The sequence below is a fragment of the Chiloscyllium punctatum genome, chromosome 4 (genome assembly GCF_047496795.1).
Source record: "Chiloscyllium punctatum isolate Juve2018m chromosome 4, sChiPun1.3, whole genome shotgun sequence".
Lineage (NCBI taxonomy): Eukaryota > Metazoa > Chordata > Chondrichthyes > Orectolobiformes > Hemiscylliidae > Chiloscyllium > Chiloscyllium punctatum.
In genome coordinates, this window is record NC_092742.1 from 35,466,768 (window position 1) to 35,493,817 (window position 27,050).

At 41.1% G+C, this 27,050-nt stretch overlaps 2 protein-coding genes across 7 annotated transcripts in view; one reads left to right on the top strand and one right to left on the bottom strand.

The window, feature by feature from the left end:
* The window catches only part of slc38a6 (solute carrier family 38 member 6), a 54,225-nt gene extending 50,942 nt beyond the window's left edge, over window positions 1-3,283 (bottom strand). For 3 of the 5 annotated variants that reach the window (XM_072568367.1, XM_072568370.1, XM_072568369.1), the window contains exon 1: window positions 3,130-3,261. In XM_072568367.1, the coding sequence (XP_072424468.1) occupies window positions 3,130-3,158 (29 nt within the window). In that variant the 5' untranslated portion in view covers window positions 3,159-3,261. Of the gene's footprint in view, window positions 1-3,129 lie in introns of all 5 variants that reach the window. The other 2 variants (XM_072568368.1, XM_072568365.1) reach the window with 2 other exon arrangements.
* On the top strand, window positions 3,252-26,367 carry trmt5 (tRNA methyltransferase 5). 2 transcript variants are annotated; one of them, XM_072568363.1, is made up of 5 exons: window positions 3,252-3,348; window positions 10,989-11,632; window positions 12,316-12,440; window positions 13,257-13,911; window positions 21,642-26,366. In XM_072568363.1, exons 1-5 carry the CDS (start codon window positions 3,305-3,307, stop codon window positions 21,710-21,712), a joined length of 1,539 nt encoding a protein of 512 aa, XP_072424464.1. In that variant the 5' UTR covers window positions 3,252-3,304; the 3' UTR covers window positions 21,713-26,366. The 2 variants fall into 2 exon arrangements, with proteins under 2 accessions (XP_072424464.1, XP_072424463.1); XM_072568362.1 differs by lacking the exon at window positions 3,252-3,348 and adding an exon at window positions 10,590-10,778 and having other exon boundaries at window positions 21,642-26,367.
* Window positions 26,368-27,050: the final 683 nt, after the last annotated feature.

A 27,050-nucleotide genomic window follows, 5' to 3' on the forward strand; every position in this document is an offset into this window, starting at 1 on the left:
TACGTGCAACTTAGCATGGCCAATTCACCGAATCTGCACATCTTTGGACAGTGGGAAGAAACTGGAGCAACCAGAGGAAACCCACGCAGACACGGGGAGAACGTGCAAACTCCACACAGACCAGTGCCAGAGGTGGGAATTGAACCCAGGTCCCTAGCGCTATGAGGCAGCAGTGCTAACCACTGATCCACCGTGTTACTAAAAGGCAGACCTTTTCATCATGCCCCAATAGACCACGAAATCTTTCACCACAAGCAGCTGACAGAAACTTAATGATTTAAAAAGGCAATAGGACAAGTTTTTAAAAAGAGGAACATAAAAGGCTCAGCAAAATTGGGATACAGAATACAGGGGCAAAATTGACACAAGAAGCTGAACCATCTAATCGCGTACAATAACGAAACGCATAAAAGTGGATAAATCCCTGGGATGTGAGCAACCATACCCTAGGACTCTGTGGGAAGCAATTGTTGGGCCTCCTACTGAGATATTTGTATCATTGATAGTCACAGGTGAGATGCCAGAAGACTGGAGGCTGGCTAACGTGGTACCACTGTTTAAGAAAAGATGGCAAGGACAAGCCAGGCAACTATAGACCAGTGAGCTTAAAGTCAGTGGTGGGCAAGTTGTTGGAGAGAATCCTGAGGGACAGGATGTGCATGTATTTGGAAAGGCAAGGACTGATCAGAGATAGACAACATGGCTTTGTGCATGGGAAATCAAAAACTCAATCAAGTTTGTGAGGCATGAAGTAGTAACAAAGAGAATTGATAAGGGCAGAGCAGTAGATGTGATCTATATGGACATCACTAAGGCATTTGACAAGGTTTCCCATGGGAGACTGATTAGCAAGGTTAGATCTCATGGAATACAGGGAGAACTAGCCATTTGGATATAGAACTGGCTCAAAAGGTAGAAGACAGGGTGGTAGTGGAGGGCTGTTTTTCAGACCGGAGGCCTGTGACCAGCAGAGTACCACAAGGATCGGTGCTGGGTCCACTACTTTTCGTCATTTATATAATGATTTGGAGGTGAGCATAAGTATAGTTAGCAAGTTTGCAGAGGACACCAAAATTGGAGGTGTAGTGGTCAGCGAAGAAGGTTACAACGGGATCTTGAATAGAAAGGCTGATCGGCTGAGAAGTGGCTGATGGAGTTTAAATTTAGGCAAATGTGAGGTGCTGCATTTTAGGAAATCCAATCTTAACAGGACTTATACATTTAATGGTCAGTTCCTAGGGAGGGTTGCTGAACAAAGAGACCTTGGAGTGCAGGTTCATTAGCTCTTGAAAGTGGAGTCACAGGTAGATAGGACAGTGAAGGCAGCGTTTGGTATGCTTTCCTTTATTGGTCAGAGTATTGAGTACAGGAGTTGGGTGGTCAAGTTGCAGCTGTCCAGGACATTGGTTAGACCACTTTTGGAATATTGCATGCAATTCTGGTCTCCTTCCTATTGCAAAGATGTTGTGAAACTTGAAAAGGTTCAGAAAAGATTTACAAGGATGTTGCCAGGGTTGGGAGGATTTGAGCGATAGGGAGAGGCTGAATAGGCTAGGGCTGATTTCCCTGGAGCATCGGAGGCTGAGGGGTGAACTTATTAAAAGCTGAGGTTTAGGGTGAGAAGAAAAGATATAAAAGAGATCCAAGGGGCAACGTTTTCACACAGATGGTAGTATGTGTATGGAATGAGCTACCAGAGGAAGTGGTGGAGGCTAGTACAATTGCAACATTTAACAGTATCTGGATGGGTATATGAATAAGATGGGTTTGGAGGGCCAGGTGCTGGTAGGTGGGACTAGATTGGGTTGGGATATCTGGTCAGCATGGATGAGTTGGACTGAAGGGTCTGTTTCCATGCTGTACATCTATGACTGTATAGTTTGAGAGTGAGAAGTGTTTCATTAGAATTGAGCACAGGAAGTAATTTTTAAAAATGGCACAGATTTAGCATTGTTGCCCTTTATGCAATCTTTTGATTTGGCTGAGAAAGGTCAGTGCTGAAGTTTTCACACATGGTGGATCAAATGCAAACTGGACTCACCTGACACCTGTACATAATCCACAAAAATCAAGATGGGGAGAAAGATCAGTCTCATTTAAGTAGGGGTGACTTTATAGAGGTTTGCAAAATTATGAGGGGCATGGATAGGATATAAATAGATAAAGTCTTTTCCCTGGGGTCAGAGAGTCCAGAACTAGAGGGCATAGGTTTAGGGTGAGAAGGGAAAGATATAAAAAAAAGAGACCTAAGGGGCAGCTTTTTCACGCAGAGGGTGGTACACGTATGTAACGAGCTGCCAGAGGATGTGGTGGAGGCTGGTAAAATTGCAACATTTAAGAGGCATTTGGATGAGTATATGAATAGGAAGTGTTTGGAGGGATATGGGCCAGATGCTGGCAGGTGGGACTAGATTGGGTTGGGATATCTGGTCAGCATGGACAGTTTGGACCCAAGGGTCTGTTCCCATGATGTGCATCTCTATGACTCTAAGGTACACTAGGGAGCCTGACAACAGTGCAATACAGGAAATCATGGCTGTAGTTTGAGTAGCTTGTCAGTTTATATAATAAGTGTCAACTCATCAGTAAAGTCAATATTACCACATGACCTGACATGTGATCAAGGAACGCTTCAGAACCAAAGCTATTTGCAATTCCACGCAATCAGATTTGTTCATAGTTGCGAGAAGCCTTCTTAAATGCTGTTAGGAGTCCAGAGACCCATTTTAAAACACGCTAAGCATGGATGCCTTAACTAAAAACTTGCAAGTTTGTATACTAGTTTACCTCTTTACGAATTCGTGATCAACTACTTATCCAACTGTTCATACAATTATTTTACCAGTGGCCGTAAGAACTTGCCCACAATCCTATCAGACAGAGTGTACAGCTTCTCCACTTCGTTCTCCCCTCCACACACCAATTTCTCAGTTTGCTCAACGTTCAAACTCTCTCAGTTCTCTCTGGGCCCGTTCATGAGCAGAGGGCCCCCCAGGTCGATAAACAAACAGAGTTTCATCTCACATTCAGCCCGGCTGAAGAAGCACTGAGGTCTGACCGCCGACCTTTAGCATCACTGCAAACATATGTGGTACAATAACTCCATAATCCCGCACTAAACAGACTCACATCTTTCGGCACCAAAGCTGACTGGTCATCTTGCCCGCTCTCAGTCCATTCGTCACTCATCATTCTCTACTCGCCACCGCTCTCCCTCAATCTCTCACAGCAGCGTGAACACGTGATCAACGAACAAAACGCCCGCACTCGTCGATGACGCAGCAACCCAACCGCGCGCTTTTTGATGACGACCCAACCCCCAGTGATCCCGCTGGAAGTCGTTATGAGGTGAGCGCGTGTGATCGGAGCGCGGTGTCTCTTAGCAACCCACGCAGAGCCTTGACCCTCCTTGAGGCCCGGGGTTTGGGGTCGGCGGGCTCCTCCAGTCTGAGGAGGGGGAGGGGCAGCCTCCAGTGTCGGCGTGGGGCTGAAGGGGAGTCTTTAGTTGGAGGAGGGTAAGGGAGAGGGGGACTGAATGGGAGGTTCCAGACTGAGAGGGAGGATCTGAGCTAGAGGCCTCAGTCTGAGGAGTACATAGAACATAGAAAAATACAGCGCAGTACAGGCCCTTTGGCCCTCGATGTTGCGCCGATCCAAGCCCACCTCACCTACACTAGCCCACTATCCTCCATATGCCTATCCAATGCCCGTCTAAATGCCCATAAAGAGGGAGAGTCCACCACTGCTATTGGCAGGGCATTCCATGAACTCCCGACTCGCTGAGTAAAGAATCTACCCCTAACACCTGTCCTATACCTACCACCCCTTAATTTAAAGCTATGCCCCCTCGTAATAGCTGACTCCATATGTGGAAAAAGGTTCTCATGGTCAACCCTATCTAAACCCCTAATCATCTTGTACACCTCTATCAAGTCACCCCTAAACCTTCTTTTCTCCAATGAAAACCGCCCCAAGTGCCTCAGCCTTTCCTCATACGATCTTCCTACCATACCAGGCAACATCCTGGTAATAATACCAGGCATCATATCAGCGCTTCTTTTAAATCCTGAATTTGTCCAGACACATGGGGCTTTCTGGAACCAAGTGATTTCCATGTTTGTTTTTGATGTGTTTTGCATTTAATTACTGCATATTTAGCTGGAATGTTTAGATTTAGATTGCTTACAGTGTGGAAACAGGCCCTTCGGCCCCGCAAGTCCACACTGACCCGCCGAAGCACAACCCACCATATTTACCCCTTCCTCTAATTCTACGGGCAATTTAGCATGGCCAGTTCACCCAACCTGTACATTTTTGGACTGAGAGGGGAAACCGGAGCACCCAAAGGAAATCCACACAGACACGGGGAGAATGCGCAAACTCCACACAGCCAGTCGCCTGAGGCAGGGTCCCTGGTGCTGTGAGGCAGCAGCGCTAACCACTGTGCAACCATACTGCCATCTGCGCTTCCTGTAGATGTTACTCTTTGTTCGTAGAGAAATGAGTTGTGCACTGCAGGTGTCTCAGTTGAATTGACCTGATTTTTATTATTCATATAAGCCTATACAGACAGGTAATGTTATCTGAAAGGCCAGCTCACTCCACCACTCCTTCTCATTGGTGTAATGCTGATTAAACTGTCCTTCTGACTTCAACTGGCCTACAAGATGCTGGGTCTGCTGTTCTGACGCTTTAATCATAAATACATATGCTGTGAAAGGTCCAGAATGATTATTAGAACTTTGGTGTTTTTAGACTGAGGGCAGGAGGGAGTAGCTGCAGTCTAAAGGGATGTACTTCACTGATTGAAGGTCGCTGTCGAGTTATTGCAGCAAAAAAGTATAAATCGCAGGTAGTGACAACACTACCCACGCTGTTTTAGGCATACAGTGTGTGATGTTGGTAGAGGAATAGACTGCTGTTTTTCACCTACTTTCATGTTACCACTTATGATCAACTCAGGAGAGGTAATGGTCTAGTGGTATTGCTAGACTTGTTAATCCCCTAAGTAATGTCCTGGGAACTTGGGTTTGAATCCTGCCATAGTAGACTGGGAACTTGGAATTCATTAAAAGTCTGGAATTGAGAGCATAAGGGTGATCGTGATGCTAATTATTGGGGGGAAAAAAACATTGGTTCCCTTTAGCAAAGACCACGTAAGGATCTTTACCTGGTCTGACCTACATATGACACCAGACCCCACAGCAATCTGGTTGACTCTTAAATTAAATATGCTGTAGATCTGTGGTGATGTAAATTTTATGATTGTTCTAGTTAGTGGATTCCAGGATACTGAAGCTCAGACTGTGAGACAGCAGCACAAAGTTATGCCTAATTTAGCACTGAACTAGCAACACCACTGGAATATTATCCTATCAATGCAGTAGAATACTTTCCTAAATTTTGTAATAGACCACAAACATAGACATAACTTTATAACTGGCTGTGCTATATGACCTTGGGGTACTTGATATTGTAAATTTGGTTGCTAACTTGTTTATTTTCCAATGAATACTCAAGTAGGTAACTTATTGTCATTAAAGTCTGTTCATAGCATATATTACATGCTGCTTATTTGACAATTGTTAACAGTTAAGGTTTTAGTCCCTCTTTGTAACTTAAATGGCAGGGGGATATTAGTACAAAACTCTGAAATATGGAGAAGACTGACTTTTTGAAAATAATTATATCAACAGCTCAAACAAGGTGTCATAAGTAAAAGCATTTCTTTGCAATTTGAATTATGCCCACAACCCTTTCTTTCATTAAAGTCTTACAAGAGGTAATTATATTAAATAACTTCTGTTGTTTGTTGAATCATTGCCAAACTTGAAAGGGTGCAGAAAAGATATACAAGGAATTTGCCAGGGTTGTAGGATTTCAACTCTAGAGGGAGGCTGAATAGGCTGGGGCTAACTTCCCCCGAATGATTGAGGTTGCAGGGTGACTGTATAGAGGTTTATAAAATCATGAGGGGCATAAATAGGATGAATAGCCAAGGTCTTCTTCCCAGATTAGGGGAGCCCAAAACTAAAAGGCATAGGTTTCAGGTGGGAGGGGAAAGATATCAAAGGGACCTAAGGGGCAACATGTTCACTTGAGAGGTTGGTGCATGTATGTAATGAGATGCCAGAGGATGTGGTGGAGACTGGTATAATACAACATTTAAAAGGCAACTGGATGGGTTCATGAATAGGAAGGATTTAGAGGGATATGGGCCAAATGCTGGCAAATGGGAGTAGATTAATTTAGGATATCTGGTCACCATGGACAAGTTGGACCAAAGGGTCTGTTTTCGTGCTGTACAACTGTATGACCAAGTGCTGGAGCAAATCTGTGTTTTAAGTATTTAATGAATTTTTATTTTCAAATCTCAACTAACTGCAGCTGAATTATACAGTTTATATAGTGGTCCAGAACGGAATTAGTCTTTAACATGAAAGTGTAGAATCCTAATTGATACTAAGTCAAACCCTGGTTGCATTCATTAATTAGACAGATAAGATTTAAAAATATGCTGGAAATGCTCAGCACCTTGCGCACCACCTGTGGAGAGAGAAAAACAGTTAATATTTCAAAGAAATGATCTTTCATCAGAACAGTAAAAGTCAGATATAACAGCCTTTCAAATAAGTCTAGAAGCTGTGAAAAGGGCAGGTCTGGTTAGTGTAAATGCGGGAGAGACGAAATTACAAAATTCATGTAACAACAGAACATGTTTAGAGTCTTTGGTGAAGTGAATTGAGATTTTTGGCAAAGTGATCCGCCAACTCTGTTTTTGACTTTCCATGATAAGAAAAAAAACTGCACTGTTACCCACAAATACAGTATAAATTGCAGCAATTACTAATAAATCATTTGTTATGCCTGGAAGAAATGTTTGGGCCTTTAGCAGTGGGAAGATAGGCGGTGAAAGAACGGATCAGAAACTAGTTGGGTGGTAGGGTGAAATGTGAGGCGGGTGAAATGTTATGAGAATACAGGGTGACCTGGACAGGCTAGATGAGTGGACGGATGCATGGCAGATGCAGTTTAATACAGATAAATGTGTGGTTATCCACTTTGGCAAGAACAGGAACGCAGATTACTATCTAAATGGAATCAAGTTAGGTAATGGGAAGTACAATGAGATCCAGGTGTTCTTTCACATCAATCAATGAAAGCAAGCATGCAGGTACAGCAGGTAGTGAAGAAAGCTAATGGCATGCTGGCCTTCATAACAAGAAGAATTGAGTATAGGAGCAAAGAAGTCCTTCTATAGCTCTACAGGGTCCTGGTGAGACTACACCTGGAGTATTGTGTGCAGGTTTGGTCTCCAAATTTGAGGAAGGACGCTCTGGCAGTTGAGGGAGTGCAGCTTAGGTTCATGAGGTCAATTCCTGGAGTGGCAGGACCATCATATGTTGAAAGATTGGAGCGACTGGGCTTGTATACACTTAACTTTAGAAGGATGAGGGGATCTGATTGAGATGTATAACATTAGATTAGATTCCCTACAGTGTGGAAACAGGTCCTTCGGCCCAACAAGTCCACACCGACCCTCCGAAGAGAAACCCACCCAGACCCATTCCCCTACATTCATTCCTGACTAATGCACCTAACACTACTGGCAATTGAGCGTGGCCAATTCACTAACTTGCACATCTTTGGACTGTGGGAGGAAACCAGAACACCCAGAGGAAACCCACGGGGAGAATGTGCAAACTCCACACAGACAGTTGCCCGAGGTGGGAATTGTACCCGGGTCCCTGGCGCTGTGAGGCAGCAGTGCTAACCACTCAGCCATCGTGCCACCCTGGTTTTTTTCTTTCTTTTTTTTTTCCCTTTTTTCTTTTTTTAAAGATTAGATTCCCTACAGTGTAGAAACAGGCCATTTGGCCCAACCAGTTCACACTGACCCTCTGAAGAGTAATCCACCCAGACCCATTCCCCTCTGACTAATTCACCATTATGGACAATTTAGCATGGCCAATCCACCTAACATGCACATCTTTATACTACGTGATTAGATACAAACAGATTATTAAAGGATTGAACAGTATGGAGGCAGGAAACATGTTTCCATTGGTGGGTGAGTCCAGAATCAAAGGACAGAGTTTAAAAATAAAGGGTAGGCCATTTAGAACAGAGTTGAGGAGAAACGTCTTCACCCAGAGAATGGTGGATATAAGGAATGGTCTGCCCCAGAAGGCAGTGGAGGCCAAGTCTCTGGATACTTCCAAGAAAGAGATGAATAGAGCTCTTAAAGATAGTGAAACCAAGGGTCATGGGGATAAGGCAGGAACAGGATTCTGATTGTGGATGATCAGCCATGATCATAATGAATGGTGGTGCTGGCTCGAAGGGCCGAATGGCCTACTCCTGCACCTATTGTCTATTGCACTTCCAGGGGAAAGTACTCTGAGGTGCTGGGGTTAATGGACGAGTGGCCTAATTGGCTTGGACTGAACTGTCTCTTCGGAAGGGTGAAAGGGGATGAAATGTAGCAGCATCATGCTGTAATTGTCTGAAATGTGCGAGGATGATCCATCGAGCATGGGGCTGAGGGGTGCAGGGTGGGGACAAGGGGTATTCGATGAAGATTCTGGCTGCAAGAGAAGGATTAGGGTGTAAGTGTGAGAAGTTGAATCAAAATGTTTGGGAGTCCTCTGAAGATGAATTGGAGGGGAATCTTCAGGTGGGGAGAAAGAAGAAATAATGGAAGCACTGATATGGAAGGTAAACATTAATATAGAAACTAGGAGTAGGTCATTCAGCTCTTTGAAATTCTGCTCTGCCATTCAGTATGAACATGACTGATCCTCTCTAAATGCCATTTGCCGATTTTGCTCCCATATCCCTTCATGCCTTAACATCTAAAAATATATTTACAGAGGAACCTCGATTATCTGGCTTTCGCTGAGCTAAATATCGGATTATCCGGCAAGATCGCAAGTTCCCAGATTGACTAAACTATGTTATCCCAGCAATCGATTATCCGGAAATGGATTAACTGAATGAAATACTGCCTGCCCGTGTCCTTCAGTTAATAGACGTTCCTCTGCATTTCTAACTTGCATAAATTCAGTGACCCAGCCTTCACAATCTTCTGTGGGATAGAATTCCACAGTTTGACCACCTTTTGGTGAAGAAAGTTTTCTTAGTCTTTGTCTTAAATAGTATCCTGTGTCCCATGGTTCTAGCCACCCCAACCAAGGAAAATATCCTATATCTAGTCTGTCCAGCCTTTTCAACATTTTAGATATTGCAATAAGGCCCTTCTCATTCTTCTAAATCCGAATGATTAGAGACTCGGTCAAGCCAATCTCTCCTTGTAGGACAGTCCTGCCATTCCCATTTTTAGCCTAGCCAACCTCTACTCCACCCCCTCTATGTTAAGTGTATCCTTCCTTAAATGGGAAGACCAAAATTTCTAGGATTAGTAAGATTATTAGAGCATATATAATGGAGACATAGAGACTGAAAGTATGGAATAGATTGGTATTGATCTATAAAAATAACTGGCAAAGTTGTTACCTTGTCCATTGTACTTTTTGTACTTCATTTGTTATTCCTTGCCGGCCATTTAAGTAACCAAGGGGTCGGTATTCAACCTTCCCATAGTTTTCAACCTATAGAATCCTATAAGATACTGTGTTAAGTGAATACTGTACTCCAAACCTACCTTACAGGACACTATTAGCTAAATGTTTATTGGTGTATAAGCAAACCATCAAGATGGCTGTAGAAATAAGTGGGCTTGTAGTGGATATTTGTTAACAACCTGTCCCCAGAAATGGAGATAGAAAGTTGCAATGATAAGAGTCTGAAATGAACTATGTGTAGATAAGAGTGGTGTGACGATGTTGCTTCTTTAACAAGGAAAGGTTGTCCTTGGGTTTCTTTTCAGAGGGGTTGTGAACGCATAGATTCCGAGATGTCTGGTTTGGATGAGTTTTAGGGCCAATTTGATTCTAGCTAACAAATACTGTCTCAGGAAAAAGGCTTTCAAGTTTAAAAAAAACTCTTGTAAAATGAAAGGGGAATGGCCATTTCTCCCAGCTCAGCTGATCTCTGGTTTGGTTTTGGTTTGGTTTTAGCAAGCAGTCAGTTTGAGCTGGGGTATCCAAAGAAACAACTTCAGTAGTAGCAGGTTCCATGCTAAATCTCTCTGCTGCCTCTCTCTCTCTCTCTCTCTCTCTCTCTCTCTCTGTCTCCACTCAGAACTTGTCTGATTTTTACCTTTTTGCCAAGGGGGTGTATAAGGGAACTGTTGCAAGCATTTGGAACAGCATCAATAAGTTATGGTAGTCTATTGGATTTTCAGGTACGTTAAGTTATTCTCTATTCTGTTCTCTTTTGTTTGTATTTCATTTTGTACTCTAAATTCTGCCTTCTTTAAAATCAAGGAGGTTAGATTAGCTGCATCACTTCTGGAATATCCACTTTCACCTGCTTAAAACAACTAGAAAAGTTCGGGCTACTTTCTGGAAACATTTTGAGGGGGTCTGGCATGGAACATAAGTGGGAAAGAAATTGGAAACAAAGTTGATGAAAATTTCCAGTTTGAAGCTAGGACAGGTGGTGCCACTAATATATTCCAACAATTTACTAGAAAAGCAGGCAAAGGAACAGATCCGAATGGAACCGAAATAGGAAATGTTTTCACATATCCTACAATTAGGTGAAAATAAAGTGAACCACATGCGTTCTCAAGGTAACACCACTTGGAACATCTCCAGATATCAGCAGAAACGCAAAATCCTAAATACGTTCTTACAGACTTTCCATCGTTTCGGGTAATCATTAGACTTTATTATGAAAATTTCATTCTTATCAATATCTCTCAAGAGTCTGGCGATACGAAGTTTTAAATGTCAATGAAGCCTAATTGTTGTCTTAGTGACAAATGATTGATAGGTTTCTTATTGAAACCAGTATTAAGGCAGCTCATAGCTAAATCATTACTGTATTGGTAACTGATTGGTGTTGACTCTTTTCCATCTTAGGTTTTTCCTTTTCTTTACCAAGACTTGGACAAATACAGTATTAAGTGTGTCAGTTAAAAAATTGGCAACTAGGCAACAACTTCAATTGACTCCATTACTGCCTCCATATCTTTCCAGCCAGTGCATTTCCAAAGCTGGTGTTACTAAATTGAACACGATGTCAGCATATAACCCTGAAGAGGATGTCAATCTTTACACTCCTCCCACAACAGTACGTGGAATTACTGAGCTGAACAGAGATTTATTTAGAAAGAATGTAGCTCTTCCAGCTCTGAAGGTGAAAAAGGACGTAGTGAACAAAGTCACAAAATCCTTGAAAAATTCCACGCTGAAAAGACCTGGGCTAAAGCGAGTTGTTGAAGATTCTAAAGATGAAATGTATAGGTTGATTTTGTTGGACCCGTGTAAAATATCATGCATGGAATCTTTTGAGACTTCCGAGAAGGCTGTTCTAAAAGAGTATAATGTTGATCTTCAGATTCACATGTATCATTTAGAAATGACTTATGAACATTTCAAACCTGAAGAGATTCTGAAGGCAGTTTTGCCTGAAGGGCAGGATGTAACCTCTGGATTTAGTAGAGTCGGCCATATTGTTCACATGAACCTTCGTGATCATCAGCTTCCATACAAGTATTTGATTGGTAAGATTTGAATTTTGTTGCTTCTAGATTTGATTTAAAGTTTATTTCAGGGGAATATATTCTTTCTTAGTATATCTGATTATATTAGATTAATAATAACTAATTAATTGTCAGATGTTTTGAAAGTTGATTGTTATGTTTAAGATCAGATCACATAATAGTTTGGAGAAGCTGTGCATGTTCCCTTTACAGAACATAGATTGAAAAGAGATTTGATAGAGGTACTTAAAACCATAAGAAGTCTAAACATCTAGCAATAGGAACAGGATCTATTTTGTAATGTGAGTCATGAGACTCCGATTTAAAGTAAATGGCAAAAGAATGAATTATGACATGAGGAGAAACGTTTTTACATAGTGAGTGATCATTATCTGGAATGCTCTGCCTGAATATATAGTGAAGAGACTCTTAATTGTGGCAGTCAAAATGAATTGGACAGTGCCTGAAGGAAAAGAATAATGGGGACATGGAAAGGATAGGAATGTTGGCCTAGCTAAACTACTATTGCAGAGAGCTTGCTCAGGTCCAGTGGGCCGAATGGATTCCTTCAGTCAAGTTAATAATAATTTGTTGCAAGTGTTTATGTGTAATTTAAAATCTTGATCATTACAATTTTATTTAATTTCAAGTCTTTGAGTAATTGTCTGGCAGCTCAGAAAATAATCACTAATCTTGTTTCTTAGGCCAAGTTATAATGGATAAGAATCCTGGAGTAACTTCAGTGGTTAATAAAACCAATATTATTGACAACACTTACCGTAATTTTCAGATGGAAGTACTAGCTGGGGAAGACAATATGATAGCAAAGGTAAAATTTTCAGATTTTTTCAAGTTCTGCAGTTACGTTTCCTTGAAATGGTTCTATCTCTACTAATAACATGCACTGAATAAGCTTTGAACTTTCCAAATAACTATCCATCACTAAAATATTTTTAATTTAACACTATTTTTAGTAAACACTTGGAGGAGGAACGACTGTCAGTCCTGAGAGAGGCTTGGTTTTTGAGAAATGTAAAATGAAATGTTTTGTGCACATAATATAGACTGACAACTAACACGTGAAAGTATCACCAGTCCAAATAGAAACACAACAGATCTGGTGATAATCAGCCCACTTCTGCCATTGGTTATTAAACAGCAATGAAATCCAAGAGTCAGCTTTATTTAGAAGAAGGAAGGCAAAAACCTTGCTTCTTCAGGATCTAAATCAATAATTTAAAAAATAAAATTATTAATTGGTGGGAGGGTGTTAATAAGAGAAGGTGCATATAATTGGTCGTCTTGTCGAATAATAATATTACCAGTGCTTAAATTATAGAACTGCCCTGGAAAAATGCATATGTGCTCATCTACATTGCTGAGTTTATAGAGAGTACTTGTATAACCACATTGCTGAATCTGTGGGAATACTCTGTACCATGATAATTTTAAAAACGGATGATTTGTCAGATTTTTAGAAAAAGAATATGTCAATTAATTTACAAACCATGCTGATCAATTGAACTCTATGGAGAATGGTAAAACAAACAGTCTTTGCAATTCAATTTCAGTTATATAAGGTTTACAATGTCCTTGATTTATCTATTATTTGCTCTTAAATAACTTTTAATTTGTGTTTTGATAGGTCAAAGAGAACAATATAACATATGAATTTGATTTTTCTAAAGTCTATTGGAATCCACGGCTCAGTACAGAACATAGTCGAATAGTTGGTCTCCTGAACTCTGGAGATCTAGTGTATGACGTGTTTGCTGGTGTTGGGCCTTTTGCTATTCCAGCAGCAAAGAAAAACTGCAGAGTCATGGCAAATGATCTGAACCCAGAATCATATAAGTGGCTAGTCCACAACTGTAAGCTGAACAAAGTCAACAATAAACTACAGTCATTCAATATGGATGGCAGGGACTTTTTATTAGGTCCTGTTAAAAAGGATTTTATAAAACAAATTGAAATACTTTCATCAAAGGAGAACAAAACCTCTATTCACATAATTATGAATCTACCTGGTTTGGCTATTGAGTTCTTGGATGTCTTCAGACAACTCTTTGAGAAGCAAAACTTAGTTGATGCTTTACCCACAGTCCACTGCTATAGTTTTTCTAAGTCTAATGAACCTGCCAAAGATATTCAGAGAAGAGCGGAGGATTTCCTAGGAACATCCTTAGAGGGACGGTGCTCTATCCATTTGGTTCGGAATGTGGCTCCAAACAAGGAAATGATGTGTATAAGTTTTAAAGTTCCTGCTGAGGTGCTATGCAAAAATTACTTGGCAGAAAGAGGTCAGTATTTTAGTCGCAATACTTGCACTCAAAATGACACATTTACAGGTTTTGGCATTGTATGATTATGTTTATTCCTGCAAAAAAGGCTGTGATTGAAAAATATTGAATTGGGTCATTTATAACAGGAAGAGAAAAGCACTCTATGAAACAGTTACTATGAGAAAGTATTGTTATAAGTTCAGAATTTAAAGATATATGCGTGTAGAGTAGTATCAGCTACATCTTTGTGACCCTAGCAACTAATGGTGGATGTTCTCTAACTGCCCAAAATTGATAGCCTGTTACATAGTTCTGGAAAATTGGGGGGAGAAAAGTCAAAACAACGGCAGTTTTAAAAGGGAAAAGAACAGACAAAGGAAGCACATGGTGAGGTCAGTGCAGGAGAGAGAGAGAGAGAAAGAAACTAACACTGCCTTTGCTGTTTGAATTCACGTATCGCTGGACATTGAAGTGCATCTGGGAAAAATAACAAACAGTGAAATTCACAACTGATCTTGGAGGAACTGTTGGGCGAAGTTCACAGCACAGAATCAGATAAGTTAATTGTTTTAAGTGTGGCCTACAGCAAGTCTGCAGTAGTGAGTAGAGTGGGTTCTTTCTTGATTATATTAGATTAGATTACTTACAGTGTGGAAACAGGCCCTTCGGCCCAAAAGGTCCACACCGACCCGCCCAGACCCATTCCCCTATATTAACCCCTTCACCTAACACTACGGGCAATTTAGCATGGCCAATTCACTTAACCTGCACATTTTTGGACTGTGGGAGGAAACCGGAGCACCCGGAGGAAACCCATGCAGACACGGGGAGAACGTGCGAATTCTACACAGTCAGTCGCCTGAGACAGGAATTGAATCCAGGTCTCTGGCGCTGTGAGGCAGCATTTTTAACCACTGTGCCACCGTGCCACACATGGATATGTCTCTTGATTAAACTTAAAATATAAGCCATAACTATTAATTTAACTTGGGGCAGTGTTTGTAGAGGAATAAGGCGGTGTTATTTTCTGGGTCTGTAGATTGTGAAGGAGCACAAATAGCCTTTAATAGAGTGATATGTACTTCTTGTCAGATGTGGGAGTTTAATGAGAGTTTAAGGATTACTGCGGATTATATCTGCCATAAATGCTGTTGGTTGCAAATCTCATCAGATCGAATGGATCGGTTGGAGAGACAGTTAGAAGCAATGAGGAATTTGCAACAGCAACAGTATGTTGGCAGTTATAGGAAGAGCGAAAGTCTCAGATACAGTCACATAGATGGGCTAACTCCAGGAAAGGTAAGAGAGGTAGGCGGGTAGTGCAGGAGTCTTTTGTGGCTATACCCATTTCAAACAAGTATGCTGTTTTGGAAAATGTAGGGAATGATGGATTCTCAGAGGAACGTAGCACAAACAGCCAAGTTTCTGGTATTGAGACTGGCTCTAATGCAATGAGGGGTACGTTGGGTTCCAAGAGATCAATTGTGTTAGGGGATTTTCTAGTCTGAGATACAGACAAGACGTTTCTGTGGACAGCAGCGAAAAATCAGAATGGTGTGTTGCTTCCCTGGTGGCAGGATCAAGGATGTCTCAGAGTGCAGAACGTTCTGCAGGGGGAGAGCGGCCAGCAAGAGGTCATTGTACACATTGGAACCAACGACATAGGAAGGGAAAAGGTTGAGATTCTGAAGGGAGATTACAGTGAGTTAGACAGGAATTTTAAAAAGGAGGTCCTCGAGGGTAGTAATATCTGGATTACTCCTAGTGCTACGAGCTAGTGAGGGCATGAATAGGAGGATAGAGCAGATGAATGCTTGGCTGAGGAGCTGGTGTATGGGAGAAGGATTCACATTTTTGGATCATTGTAATCTCTTTTGTGGTAGAAGTGACCTGTATAAGAAAGTCGGATTGTACCTAAATTGGAAGGGGACTAAAATACTGGCAGGGAAAGTTGCTAGAGCTGCTTGGGAGGATTTAAACTAGTAAGATGTCGGGGGTGTGACCCAGGGAGACAGTGAGGAAAGAGATCAATCTGAGACTGATACAGTTGAGAACAGAAGCGAGTCAAACATTCAGGGCAGGCAGGGACAAGGTAGGACTAATAAATTAAACTGCATTTATTTCAATGCAAGGGGCCTAAGAGGGAAGGCAAATGAACTCAGTGCGTGGTTTGGAACATGGGACTTGGATATCATAGCAATTACAGAAACATGGCTCAGGGATGGACAGGACTGGCAGCTGAATGTTCCAGGATACAAATACTACAGGAAGGATAGAAAGGGAGGCATGAGAGGATTGGGAGTGGCATTTTTGATAAGGGATAGCATTACAGCTGTGCTAAGGGAGGATATTCCCGGAAATACATCCAGGGAAATTATTTGGGTGGAGCTGAGAAGTAAGAAAGGGATGATCACCTTATTGGGATTTTATTACAGACCCCCTAAGTCAGAGGGAAATTGAGAAACAAACTTGTAAGGAGATTTCAGCTATCTGTAAGAATAATAGGGTGCTTATGGTAGAGGATTTTAACTTTCCAAATGTAGACTGGGACTGCCATAGTGTTAAGGGTTTAGATGGAGAGGAATTTGTTAAGTGTGTACAAGAAACTTTTGTGATTTAGTATGTGGATGTACTTACTAGAGAAGGTGCAAGACTTGACCTACTCTTGGGAAATAAGGCAGGGCAGGTGACTGAGGTGTCAGTGGGGGAGCACTTTGGGGCCAGCGACCATAATTGTATTAGATTTAAAATAGTTACGGAAAAGGATAGACCAGATCTAAAAATTGAAGTTCTAAATTGGAGAAAGGCCAATTTTGACGGTATTAGGCACGAACATTCGAAAGCTGACTGGGGACAGATGTTCGCAGGTAAAGGGATGGCTGGAAAATGGGAAGCCTTCAGAAATGAGATAACAAGAATCCAGAGAAAGCATATTCCTGTCAGGGTGTAAGGAAAGGCTGGTAGGTATAGGGAATGCTGGATGACAAAAGAAATTGAGGATTTGGCTAAGAAAAAGAAGGAAGCATTTGTAAGGTATAGATCGAGTGAATCCTTGGGAGAGTATAAAAGCAGTAGGAGTATACTTAGGAGGGAAATCAGGACGGCAAAAAGGGGACATGAGATAGCTTTGACAAATAGAATTAAGGAAAATCCAAAGGGTTTTTACAAGTACATTAAGGACAAAACGGTAATTAGGGAGAGAATATGGCCCCTCAAAGATCAGCAAGGTGGCCTTTTTGTGGAGCTGCAGAAAATGAGGGAGATACTAAACGAGTATTTTGTATCAGTATTTACTGTGGAAAAAGATATGGAAGATATAGACTGTAGATATAGATGGAGACACCTTGCAAAATGTCCATATTACAGAGGAGGAAGTGCTGGATGTCTTGAATCACGTAAAGTTGGATAAATCCCCAGGACCTGATCAGGTGTACCCTAGAACTCTGTGGGAAGCTAGAGAAGTGATTGCTGGGCCTCTTGCTGAGATATTTTTATCATTGATAGTCACAGGTGAGATGCTGAAAGACTGGAGGTTGGCTAACGTGGTGCCACTGTTTAAGAAGGGTGGTAAGGACAAGTGAGGAACTACAGACCAGTGAGCCTGACGTCGGTTGTGGGCAAATTGTTGGAGGGAATCCTGAGGGACAGGATATACGTGTATTTGGAAAGGCAAGCACTGATTAGGGATAGTCAATATAGCTTTGTGCATGGGAAATCATGTCTCACAAACTTGATTGAGTTTTTTGAGGAAGTAACAAAGAGGATTGATCAGGGCAGAGCGGTAGATGTGATCTACGTGGACTTCAGTAAGGTGTTTGACAAGGTTCCCCATGGGAGACTGATTAGCAAGGTTAGATCTCACGGGATACAGGGAGAACTAGTCCTTTGGATACAGAACTGGCTCAAAGGTAGAAGACAGAGGGTGGTGGTGGAGGGTTGTTTTTCAGACTGGAGCCTGTGACCAGTGGATTGCCACAAGGATCGGTGCTGGGTACCTCTACTTTTTTGTCATTTACATAAATATTTTGAATGCGCGCATAAGAGATACACTTAGTATGTTTACAGATGACACCAAAGTTGGACGTGCCGTGGACAGCGAAGAGGGTTACCTCAAATTACAACAGGATCTTGACCACATGGGCCAATGGGCAGAGAAGTGGCAGATGGAGTTTAATTCGGATAAATGCGAGGTGCTGCATTTTAGGAAAGCAAATCTTAGCAGGACTTATACACTTAATGGTAAGGTCCGAGGGAGTGTTGCTGAACGAAGAGACCTTGGAGTGCAGGTTCATAGCTCCTTGAAAGTGGAGTCGCAGGTAGATAGGATAGTGAAGGCGGCGTTTGGTATGCTTTCCTTTAGTGGTCAGAGTATTGAGTACAGGAGTTGGGAAGTCATGTTGTGGCTGTGCAGGACATTGGTTCGGGCACTTTTGGAATATGTTGGCAGTTTTGGTCTCCTATCGGAAAGATGTTGTGAAACGTGAAAGGGTTCAGAAAAGATTTACCAGTATGTTGCCAAGGTTGAAGGATTTGAGATATGGGGAGATGCTGAACAGGCTGAGGCTATTTTCCCTGGACAATCTGAGGCTGAGGGGTGACCTTATAGTGGTTTACAAAATTATGAGGGGCATGGATAGGATAAATTGACAAAGTCTTTTCCCTGGGGTGGGGGACTCCCGAACTAGAGGGCATAAGTTTAGTGTGAGAGGGGAAAGATATAAAAGAGATCTATGGGGCAACGTTTTCACGCAGAGAGTGGTAAGTGTATGGAATGAGCTGCCAGAGGATGTGGTGGAGGCTGGTACAATTGCAACATTTAAGAGGCATTTGGATGGGTATATGAATAGGAAGGGTTTGGAGGGATATGGGCCGGGTGCTGGCAGGTGGGACTAGATTGGGTTGGGATATCTGGTTGTCATGGACGTGTTGAACCAAAGGGTCTGTTTCCATGCTGTACATCTCTATGACTCTATGTTGTATGTAATAGCTTCTGTAATGTAAGGAGCTTAACACAAGAATCTCTAAATCATTTCATTGGGTCCTCTTGACTTAACTGACATTATTGCTAACTACTCATCTACCAGTTAAATCTGAATCTGGTCAACTCTTTTCCTTGTTGCATATTGGTTGAAGATTTTGGTGATAAACTGTATCTTGTCTCCTTTTATTTTCCTCTGTTTACAAACAGAAAGTAACAGAGAAACATTTAGCACTTTCAAGAATTTCAATTTTGTCTCCTCAGTACTTGCATTGATTAATTTTTTTAAATGTTCAGCAGTTCTAACCTGTTTTTACATTCAAACATACCAATAAGTATTCACTAATAACGAGACAAGATTTTTTTCACCACATTAGTACATTTGAAGTTATATTGATAAATTAACTCAAAGTCAAAAATTTTAAAAATTGAACCATAACCAGTTTTGAAAATTGAAATCTTGCTTTTGGAAAATATCCCCTTTTAGTTGAATCAAGTCACTATTTACCACCATCTGGCCCCAAAACTTAAACTGTAAATGATCTGTTCTCCATACTTCCTGCTCTGTCACGAGTCAACCTTGTATATAGAATCATAGTAAAGGGATGAAAGTTTACAGGGAGAAAGCAGGAGAATGGGGTTGAGAAACATAGCCATGTTCAAATGATGGAGCAGACTCAAAGGACAGAATGGCTGAATTCTGTTTCTATATCTTATGATCTTGTAACATCATACAGTACAGAAGGGGCATTGTATCTGCACCAACTAAACTATTCTAAATCTCCAGTATTCCCACTTTCCAGTGCTTAGCCCATAGCCTTAAATGTTGTGGCATTTCTTGTGCTTATCCAAGTATTTTTTAAAGATTGTAGATCAATTAAGTGGAATAGCTGCATTCTATCCATCCTATTACATGTCCCTCATAATCTAATACACCTCAGTCAAGGTCCCCCTTCAGCCTTTTCTACTATAGAGAACACAACCTGAACTTATCCAGTCTCTCTTCAGAATGAATATTCTCCATTCCAGGCAACATTTCCCCCACACTGCCATCACCACTCCCAACCTTGCTATAGTGTGGTGTTCAGAACTGAGCACACAACTCCAGCTGTGGCCTTACCAAAGTTTCCAACGTAACCACCCTGCTCGTGTAATCTATGTCACTACTTATAAAGACAAGTGTCCCATATGCCTTCTTAATTAGCCTATTAACATGTGCTGCTGCCTTTGGATCTGTGGGCAATCACCCCAAGATCCTTCTGTTCCTCTGAGCTTCCAGTGTCCTGCTATTCACTGACTCCCTTGTTTGTTAGTTGTTTCAAAGTAAATCACCTCACACGTTTCAGAGTTAAATTCCATCAGCCCTTCTGAACAAATCTGTCTATGTCCTCCTGAATCTCAGAATGTTTGCATCATTTCTTGAACTCTATACTCCTGGTCATGATTTGCTTCTATAAACAACCAGTGATTTGTTATAATGGGTAATACAGCTCTCTCAAGGGTTCACTTTTTTTTTTCATGCTCACTAGGATAGTTTTTCCGCTGTGCATATTGAATATTATCATGTAACCAATGGGGAATTCTGCCTTCAACACCACCATAAGAACTGCAAAAATGTGTATTTTTTTAAAAAATGTAACTAAGACATTCTTTCTCACTGTCAACCACCTAGCCAATGTCATCTGCAAACTTGTTTATCATCTACATCATTTATATGCATCACAATCAATAAGGGAGTTAGCATCGATCCCTGTGGTATGCCTTTCGTCACACAAACAGCTTCTAACACCCCCCTGTTTCCTACCATTTAGCCAATTTTTGATCCAATTTGCCAAGTTACCCAGATTTCATGTGCCATTACCTTCCTGATTAGTCTCCCAGTTAAGACCTTGGTCAAAGGCTTCACTGAAATCCATAAAAACTACATAAACTGCACCACCTTCATCTACATACCTGGTCACCACCTCGAAAAATTCCATCAAATTGTTAGGCATGACATTCCTCTGACAAAGCTGACAAAATGGGTGGCACAGTGGTTAACACTGCTGCCTCACAGTGCCAGAGATCTGGGTTCAATACCCGCCTCAGGTGACTGTCTGTGTGGAGTTTGCACATTCTCCCAGTGTCTGCGTGGGTTTCCTCCCACAGTCCAAAAATGTGCAGGTTAGGTGAATTGGCCATGCTAAATTGCCCGTAGTGCTAGGTGAAGGGGTAAATGTAGGGGAATGGGTCTGGGTGGGTTGTGCTTCATTGGGTCGGTGTGGACTTGTTGGGCCGAAGGGCCTGTTTCCACAGTGTAAGTAATCTAATCCCTGATAAAACCATACCTCTCCAAATGGAGATTAATTTTCTCCTTCCAATATCTTATTCATGCTTCAAGCTAACTATTATAAACTAGGTGAACATTGCAGTCCCTTTGATGACCTGATCAATGTTACCATTTAGAGAAACAGGTAAATGCCAGGAAACCAGTGTCTATTTACCATTTGCATACTCATTGAATGTCATTTAAATTGTGGACTGCTCAGTTTAGTGTGTCTGCTTTAAGGACAGCATTGCATGTCAACAGGAATTGACTGAACTAATAAAATACATATTAACGGTATTAATTTGTAAGTCAGAAAAATAGCAGAACATGGAAACACAGTAGATGTTAGTGATCAAAGCATCAAATGTTTAAAAAAAATCATTTTTTTCCTGCAAGTTTGGGAGTTTGGCTCCAGTTCATGAGTTCTGTTACTAATATACAATCTCGCTTTCATCTTTCCAGACAATACTGAAGAACCAGCTCCAAAACGTCTACGGCCAGATGAGGTTACTGCCTCAGAAGGACCACAGTGACTTGTGATAAATGAGCAACATCATTTTTAGCAGTTAAGAAACCGAATACAGTGCAATTTAATTACCAGTCAGTAAAAGGAATCTCAGAATGTTTGCATCATTTCCTGGACTCCATACTCCTGGTCATGATTTGCTTCTATAAACAGCCAGTGATTTGTTATAATGGGTAATGAAGCCCTCTCAAGGGTTCACTTTTTTCATGCTCACTAGGATAGTTTTTCCATTGAGCATATTGAATTCTATCATGTTAATAAGTAACCAAAGGGAAATTCTGCCTTCAACACCACCATCAGATCTGCAAAAATATATATTTAAAAATGTATTGTACATTAATCATTATTTTTTGGAATTGAAATAGTTCAAATTATGTTTTGCACAGCAGAGAACATTTCAGTCGGTTTGAGAATAGATGGCTTCAATCCAACTGCAGTAAAATCATTTGTATTTGTCATGAACATAGAGCTGAAAAAAATGTCTCATGATTAGGCATTCATTTTACAAGAGAAATGAAGCAATTTTTATTTTGTTGAAACACTACAAATTAAGTGAATTTTAATTTTATTAATTTTAACTCATAAAGTAAAATGTTCTGAGATTGTACAGAATGGAATGCTAGTTCCTTCTGCACTTTTATACATTTGATTCATTATCATTACACAGTGGTAAATCTACTTGGGTGTAATAATGGCGTTGATACGGTTTTTTCTTTTATATATCAAAGATAATGAAAGCCAGTCAGATAATTGTTTAGTATCATCAGAGGTAATGAAATAGGATGAGAGTAAAGTACTTTGAAGTTGTACAATGCAGTCACAAATCTATTTTGTTGGGTTCTTTAAAGTATCCCTCATTTCCTGTTATGAAATAATTCATATTTTTAATAAAAATCTGAATGAATCTAAGTAGACAAGAGCCTTTTGAATAGGCTTTAGCTAATTAGACAGGTTTGGTTTATTTTTAATACAGAATTATTTGCTAATTAATGTAAACAATATTGATAAGGAATGGAATATTACTTTGCTTTTCAAGCAAAAATATGTTGATGCCAGAAAGCTGAAATAAAAACAGAGTATGCTGGGAATACTCAGCAATCTGGCAACATTTATAGAGAAAAAGACTTAACACTTCAGGTCTGTGATCTGTTCTCATATAATTCTGTTCTTGGGTCAATATCAGGCATCATAATGAGAAATGCATTGATTAGCTCCACAAGTATTTTCTTCTTTATTGCCTGAAAAGTGCTCAGGAAACTCTCTCCAAAATGCCAATACAGGCAGTGGGTGACATTTATTATACATACCAGACACTTTTATGAGTGTCATTCTTGACTCCTGTCTCTTTTTAAATGTCATTGCAAGCACCTGTTATATTATGAATGATACATTTAATAGAGGTTTTAGGGATGTCTCACTTAAAGTTCATATTTCTGTGCTACACTTGAAAGAGAAATAATTTTCAAAGGATCCTTTCAGGACCCAAGCCAGGATATATGCAGACTCTTATTAATAACCCTATCCTGTTTTTTTACTCAATAATTCTTAGTTGACCCTTCTGTAAATCAAGCTGCAGCAGACATAAGATGATTTACCCTTAAAACAATGCACACACTTCAAATGTCATACAGGTGTGGATCTTAAAGAACAGTGCATCCTCTGGTTTAGATTGCATAGCACAGTGGCGCAGAGAAAAGGCAGGAGTGTGGCAGCATTCACATTACGGCTATCAACCCTGTTGATAATGTGGGAACCTTCTAGAATTATTGATCCGTTACGACCCTCGAGAAATATCCTGGTGAGAGTGTTGGGTGGGTTTGTGTGCTACTAGTACACAAAACAATTTTGTTTTCTCAAACAAAAACTAACAAACTGAAAAGACACAGTACAACCCATGGACAAAACCAACGTCATCTATAAAATTCCATGCAAGGACTGCCACAAACACTACGTAGGACAAACAGGAAGAAAGTTAGCCACCAGGATACGTGAACACCAGCTACCACAAAAAGACACGACCCCCCTCTCCCTCATAGCCCTACACACGGATGAAAAAAACCCACCATTTTGACTGGGACAACACATCTATCCTGGGACAGGCTAAGCAAAGGCATGCCAGAGAATTCCTGGAGGCCTGGCACTCCAACCACAACGCCATAAACAAGCATATAGATCTAGATGCCATCTATCAACCCCTCAGAAAATGACATCACCAGGAACCCCATCCAGGAGAAAGATATAAATAGAAAGCAGGAGACAACAGCTTCGCTTCACTTGGAGGTCGCCACTGATGATGTTACCTAGCCAGGTAATGAAATGTCTGGATATCAAACCTACAGCTCAGTGAGCAAACCTACACCCTAAACCTCAACCTGAGCTACAAACCTTGCGAATATCTCCATCATGTCTATAGGTTTAACTTAATTGTTTATTTCAGATTCTGATATTGAGGGTTTGGTAGCCTCTTGATTTGCTCCACAATTGATTTTAGACTTTTCTCAGCTTTGAAAAAGCCAAGTCAGGTTCGACCCAAGTCCGGTCTGGAACTTTCATCCACATGTTGAGGTAACCTAATTCCTAACTTTTCTGATCTAACTCCTTTCCTTATGACAATTTATTTTTCATTCAACTTCAACATAACTTTAATGAACTGAAAACACAAAGGCTTTCTAAGCTCTGGGTTACTTCCCCCCTTTACCCCCCCCCCAAAAAAAAAAACAAATTCTTGATCTTTCTAAACTCGGTGTTGGGACAATCATAATTTGTTGCCCAATGCCAACAAATTCCCATTAACGCTTCAATAACTCCCTCTCTCATGCTGGTTTTTGAAAAAAACTCAATGCTTCAAAAATACTGACATGTTAATCATGAAACGTCCTCACAGCAAAATCTACATGCCATTAGTTCAAAATCCAAATTCTTAAAATATTTTAAGGAACACATTTTACATTAACACCAGCCACCCAGAAGAGTCAAAATGTATCTTTGAGTAATTTTCATTACCCATCAAGATTATCTTAACACTACTTCTATGGCACGTTAACAGTTGTGTACTGACATTAAAGATACAACGCATTACACAACAACCATATTTTACATATGTCCATAGGCACCACATACTACCCTTCATATGTACTCTTAATAAAGCATCCTCGATACCATTTTCTTTATCAGGCACATGAACATTTTTCAAATTATATTGTTTGAGAATAAAACTCCAATTATGAAAGTTCTTTTCATCATAGAACCCCTACAGTGTGGGAACAGGCCATTTGGCCCAACAAGTTCACACCAACCCTCTGAAAGGCATCCCACCCTAACCCATACCCCTACCTTATCCCTGTAATCCTGAATGTCCTTTGGCTAATGCATCAAAAACTACTCATCCCCAAACATTATGGACAATTTAGCATCCACCTTGCACATTTTTGGACTGTGGGAAGAAATCAGAGCACCCAGCGAAAACCCATGGAGAGAACGTGCAAATTCCACACAGGCGCCTGAGGTCGGAATCGAACCTGGATCTCTGGTGCTGTGAGGCAGCATACTGCCCTTGATTTTTTTCCCCCAAGAAAATCAAGGGATTGTTGTCTATCTGAAATGCAGTTTTATCCAAATTGTTGCTGATATATTTTTTCAAATAATGTAGAGCCAAAAGTCGATTCAAAGTTTTTAAAAATTCAATCATGGGACGTGAGCATTGCTGGCTGGCCTGCATTTTTTTATTGCCCTCCCTTAGTTGACCTTGAGAAAGTGGTGGAAGCTGCCCTCTTGAACTGCTGCAATCCACATACTCTTGGTTGACTCACTATTCCCTTAAGGATGGAATTCCAAGGTTTTGACCCAGTGACAATGAAAAGAATGGCTGTCTATTTCCAACTCAGGATGGTAAGTGGATGGAAACTTGCAGGTGGTGATGTTCCCATGTATCTGCTGCCCTTGTCCTTCTAAATAGAAGTGGTTGTGGGTTGAAAAGGTGCTGTCTCAGGATCCTTGGTGTGCCGTGCATCTTGTAAACAGTACACAATGCTGCTACTGAATGTCAGAGGTGGAGAGATTGGATGTTTGTGGATGTGCTGCCAATCAAGTAGGCTGTTTTGTCCTGGATGGCATTAAGCTCCTAGAGTGTTACTGGAGTTGCACTAATTTGGGCAAAAAGGGAATACTTCATAGATAATGGATAGTCTTTAGGTAGGCAGGAGGTGAGGATCGCCACAGTATTCCTAGCCTCTGACCTGCTCTAGTAGATGTGTTTCTATGTGGCGAGTCCTGTTGAGTTTCTGGTCAATGTAACCCCAACGATGTTTATAGTGGGGGATTCAGTGGTGGTAACAGCATTAGATGTCTTCTGAATTGTTGGATAATTTTGCTGACATTTGGTCAGTTTCATTGAAAAGTAATTGACAGTCTGTTTAATCCTGTTTTTTGCAGTAAAATAGAGACAAAAAAACTGCAGATGCTGAAATCCAAAATAGACAAGCAGGAGGCTGGAAGAACACAGCAAGCCAGGGAGGCGGAGAAGTCAAAGTTTCTGGTGTAACCCTTCTTCAGGATTGGGGATGGGTGTGGGTGAGCTGCAGATAAAGGGGGTGGTGGGGATAGGTGAAAACAGGTAGAGGGTATGACCTAGTTGGTCAATGGGAGGAATTAATCCAGTTGGTAGCAGGGAGCAGTGAAAGGGATGGGGAGGGGCTGGGAATGGAGTTAGGGGATGGGGAGGGAGGCTATTTGAAATTGGAGAACTCAATGTTCAGTTCTCTGGGCTGTAGATTGCCTAGGCAGAAGATGAGGTAGTGTTCCTCCACTTTGCGCTGTGGTTCATTTTGGTAATGGAGGAGGCCAAGGATGGTCATGTCGGAACGGGAATGGGAGGGGGAATTGAAATGGGTGGTGACTGGGAGGTCTAGTTGACCCCTTCGGACCTGGCTGCAATTCTAGGTGAACCATTCCCTAAGTTTACGTTTGGTCACCCTGACGTAGAGAAGACCACATTGGGAGAATCTGATGCATAAACTAGGTTGGAAGAGAGGCAGGTGAATCTCTGTCTCACCTGGAAGGACTGTTTGGGGCCATGGATGGAGGTGAGGGAGTGGTGTACCAGCAGGATTTGCATCTTTTCCGGTTGCAGGGGAAGGTACCTGGGGGTTCGGGAAATAACCTGCAAACTGAAGTCACTTGCATCAACAGCCTGTTTGAATGACTTCTCATAGTTCGGCATGATTAAAATTGATGTGGTTGTTGGCATAGTTTTCAAATGCATTTTGACACTCTTGTGCCAAGCCCTTTCAGCAAATTTGTTAGACATAAAATGACAGTTCTGAAGTTCAGGACATGTGTGATAAACT